Raw genomic sequence first — 4629 nt, 5'->3', positions numbered from 1 at the left:
CCTTGTCTGTCTTTATTAACACCAATTTCTTTTTATCACTGCATAGCGCCGTGGAGTTTCTCAGCGGGTTTTATGTTCCAGCCAGACTGTGTGTAAATTCTCAGCAATGCTACCAACAATGCCAGAAACGGACACTTTTTCAAGCAGATGCTGTTTCTGGTTAAGGAATCCATCAACGCGAGCCAGGCCCATGGTTTCTAAGGACAGTTGTTTAATCCTGCCCCCAGATCTGGGACTTTTAAGCTGTTCTTGGATATGTTTTCTTTTCTGTCTAGTAACCATTGCCCCTACCCCCTCTTTAAAGCCAAAAAAAGCGTGAAATGGACCTGGGGAAGGGATGCCAGAAGTGGGGAACAAGGACAAGGTCCCCGCCTGTCGCCCCTTCCCCTCTCCCCTGGGGGAACGCCGCCCTCCCCTGCAGCTCCAGGAGCAGTGGGCTCAAATCCTGCCGTTCCCCCGGGGACGGTCCTGCCCTGCCGGGATCAGGACAGAGCCTGGTGACTGACATGCCAGGGCGTTCAGAAACACACACCGCCCCACAGGTAACATCTCTTTTTCTGCTTCCACCAGCAACCAGTGGTTTAAGCCCTGCAACCCTTGGACGCTCCTCTCCCCACAGACGGCAGGAGCAGACCCACAGCGAGCACGATGCAAGCCATGTCTTGTGTCCAACGCAAGACATTTATGCGGGTAAGGGTAATTTCTGTATCTCAAATGCTAGGAATTTCCTGTGAACGAGAGGGATCAGTTAAAGGAAAGCAGGCTTAACTAGATACTCCGCATGCATAATTGCAGATAAACATAGGGTACGACATATATTGCTCAACAAAAAGCACGCCAGAGACTTGTGATGATGAGCGATCCAGAGCAACGCAGCTCAGAAACAGCTTTGGTTTTTTCAAATGAATTTTTTTGAGTCCTTTCTCCCCATAGTAGGTATCTTTCCATATTTCTTAAAGGGCAAAGGAAAAAAAGCTCACAATGAGTCATTAAACTTTCAAGTGAGTCATCTGGCTTTCAGTAAAGCATGTGTAAAAATATTACTAATTTACAAACAATATCCAGTGTAACACAATGGGTCCAAAAAAGATGAATCTAAAAATGAGGCAATACCATAAAAGACACAAGGTCAGGTCAAATTCGGCCAAGAGATCAACCAATACAAATGTTCCCATGGCTGGTTTTCTTTCTTTTTTTTTTTTTTTTCTTTTTAAGCCCTCAGAGAATACTTTTTATACAAATAAATATTGCCTATGCAGTGCTAGCAACACAAACAGGCGAATGCCTTAGGGAGCAGAGGGGATCCTAGCAGGAAGCAGAAGTAAGCACGAAAAGAAACGAGTGTACTTTTTCTGTTAAAACTGCAATGCAAAAACTAAACTAATAGAATAAATACTGAAAAGTAAACTCCATTTTAAAATGCTCAGTTGAAACACTCTCAAGCACTGAAGCATAGCTGGAGCTGCATAAGGCAAAATATGATGTATGTGTGTCCAGCTGATAGGTCACACTAAGAAGTGTTTTTAATAACAGGCAAAGACAATTCAGGCTTGATTTTACTTTTACTGTGCCTCCCCTCATGAAAGAACCAATTTCTGCAGAAACAATATTGTCTCTTCATTTCTGATTTGTTTGCTCATTTTGCACACCTGCCATAATTTCGGCAATTTCACTGCATCATCTGTCATATATTCTTTCGTAAACATCTTTAGAGTTGGGAAAATGAAAAACTTAGAAAATTTAAAAAAGTCATTCAGGGATATAATATTAAAGAGAGGCCTCTAGCAGAATTTGATTATTTCCGTCCCCCCTTTGCATTAGAAGGTTTTAAGAGGTTGAAACTGTCTGCTTGTCTTGATAAGTGGATGAAACTCTGGAAGACCCAGTCGTGTTACTGAAGAGCGGGTGAGAAAGCGGGGCTGGAGATGCCTGCGAGGGCTGACCTGCAGGGCACGTCTCCTGAGCCGAAAACCTCTTTAACTCGGGACTCCGTGGGCTGCCAACCAGCCAGGGAGAAAGGGGCCAGAAGCAGCAACCCTTGCACACCAGAGGAACAAGGGAGCACGCTAGGCAGATCTTCCCTGGGGAGAAAAGACTTGTTTTCACTCTGCAGCACCGCAAAAGATAGTGACAGACTGTACACATTTGTTTAAAAAACAGTATTTTTTTTTTAAAGATTGGGATTTGCAGTTTTGGAGTTTCCTCCCCTGCAATTCATATTCAAGGATGACCCAAGTGCCCATTAACAATCAAACCACTGTGCAGCAACCCGGGAGCCTCAGCAATTATGAAGATAATGGTACCCTCCTCCTCCTCTCCTGAGGAATGGGGGAAGGGCAGGGAGCGCAGGGAAAAGAAAATCAGCAAATAGAATGATAATGTCATTCCCTCTCACCGACAGCAAGGGAAAGCTGCAATTAGACTTCTCTGATCAAAATGCTGGATAAAAATTCTATGGAATTTTAAAGTAGATCTAAAGCACGAGAAATACTTGGCTCATCTTTACTGAGAAGTCACCTGCTTGTAAAACGCAGCGCACGTGCAAGGTGTTTGTGCGCACAGGCAGTGTACGGAGCCGTCTTTACCCTTTGTAGGAGTTGTTCGCAGCACCCCAGTGCCATTTAACCCCAGGGTGTGAGATCACGTACACCCGCGTCTGCCCAGGGTATTTGGACGGCTCCATCGCCACAGGGTCGGAGCACCCACAGGAACTCGTGTTTTCCTTGCACCGCCCAAACCTGGGCAGAGCAGTGCTACTGCCCGTTACAGGCTGTGTCTACGCTAGCGAGTTGCGCAGCACAGTACGAGCGGAGCTGCTGGAAGGTCTCGCTCCACACGAGGTCCAGCCTGGTCCCAAGGACCGGACATGTGTGCGCAGTGGGGGAGCACTCGGAGCACTCCCAGAGGGTACCTCTCTATTTAGTTTCATCTGAAAGGAATCCCGTTCACAGGCAGAGACCCCAGCATGCTGCAGCCCAAAGCACGCTAAGCAGGGATCACCAGGATTGCTTCAAAAGTGCTCTCCTGATCCCAGCTGAGGCACTGATGCAGTGGCACCTCCTGCCTTGTCCAAGGGCTGGGAGACACCTGTGATGGGCGAGGGAAGCGATGCTCAGTCCTCGGCCAGGAGCAGCCTCCTTTTCTATCAGCCCTATACCAAAGTTTCCACGCAGCCATCAGTTACGCAATGCGTATTACACAAGAAGAGGGAGTGGATTTTTTTAGTCAAAGCTATCAACTTCCTCGCTCTTTCCTTCATCACTTCCTTTTAGTATTCTCTGCAGCAAGGTGCTATTCACCCCTAATACTACTGGTTCACCACTGCATTACTGCTGCTCTACGCTGGTGTAACTCAAGGAATTTACAGCAGGGCGGCAAAGAATCAGCCCTTGAATTAAGGCAATACAGCTTCAAAAGCCTTTGGCTGTCTCTTGCAAAGTGCTGCAGCCAGCTAGGACCAACTTTCCTCTGCAGGGGGAAGATAAAGAACAAGACCAACCACCAGATGCCAAAATGTGGTGATTTAGAGCTCAGACACTTGGAAGAACTTCCACCAGACACTTTTAGGGGCTCAGATTTTTTTCTGAACCTGAAATACAGCTATTTGGAAAGCAGCTGCATCATGGCATTACAGCAATCGTGCATGCTTACCCTCTGAAGGGCACTCACTGCAACCTATTGCACTGTCTTGCATGATGATGAACTCGGGCAGCCACCGATACTCACTTAGGAATTGGCACCCGAATTATTGTCCCATCCACTTCTGGGTTCAGGTTCATGCCACTCTCCCTTATAGCCTTCGTAGCTGCAGCTGTGCTCTGTAAAACAGATCAAAAGGTAAAGGGAATTAGGAAATAATCACTCCCATATGCCAGAACTCTGTCAATAGTTGGCAATCCATCTCCACGGAACATGGAAACATTTACTTCTGTTACCAGTAAGATCAGGAAGTTACATTGGTGCGGAGAGCTTTGATCAAACCGAATGGGAAACTATGGCCGCGCTTGGTATTGGGGTAGGGGGCACGAAGCGGGGGAGAGGGGAAGGGAAGCAACAACAAAAGAAAACTGTTTTGCTTCTTTGAAACTATTTGAATGGTTTGAGGCAACGCAGAGTGAAACCGCAATAAATTCCCAAGGCATAGCCTGACTGTGGCGAAGGAGATGAAAGATTCTGAGCATTTAAGAATTCCAGTTGAATGTTTCCCACTAGAAATCACACAGTGCCAATTTAGAAACGTTAACTAACTTAACCACTTCAGCACTACAACTTAACCACATTACATCAAGGCAGTAGCAGTTGGCTGAGAAATAGCGCCTGTGCCCAGCTCTATGTTTATTTTACAGCTTATTACTTAGGATTAACTTCTCAAAACTCCACCACCGCTGGCTGACACTCTGCTCCGCTTAAAAGGTGGGGTGCGCAGGTTTGCCTGGTAACTGCAAAGTGATTAAAAGGCTTCCTTCCCCATCCCAGGGCACTGGTGTACCTTTACAGAGTGTCAGGCTTCACAGTTAAATCAGTTTTGCCGGCAGCTCCCGCAGTGCTCTGCCAGGTTGCTTCGTTCTTGACATTGACAATAACAAGACCGAGCAAGCCTGTATTCTTGTGACACTCGCGTGGCATTTC

The 4629-nt window shown here is 46.6% G+C and overlaps 1 protein-coding gene across 1 annotated transcript in view; it reads right to left on the bottom strand.

Moving 5' to 3' along the window:
* Positions 1 to 3722: 3722 nt before the first annotated feature.
* The window catches only part of MRRF (mitochondrial ribosome recycling factor), a 5108-nt gene continuing 4201 nt past the window's right edge, over positions 3723 to 4629 (bottom strand). The window contains 1 exon segment of the mRNA XM_009573875.1: positions 3723 to 3818. Coding sequence (XP_009572170.1) covers positions 3723 to 3818 — 96 coding nt within the window.

Source organism: Fulmarus glacialis, unplaced genomic scaffold (genome assembly GCF_000690835.1).
Source record: "Fulmarus glacialis isolate BGI_N327 unplaced genomic scaffold, ASM69083v1 scaffold18783, whole genome shotgun sequence".
NCBI lineage: Eukaryota > Metazoa > Chordata > Aves > Procellariiformes > Procellariidae > Fulmarus > Fulmarus glacialis.
Note: the sequence above shows the minus strand (reverse complement) of the source record. Positions and strands in the feature narration are given on the sequence as shown.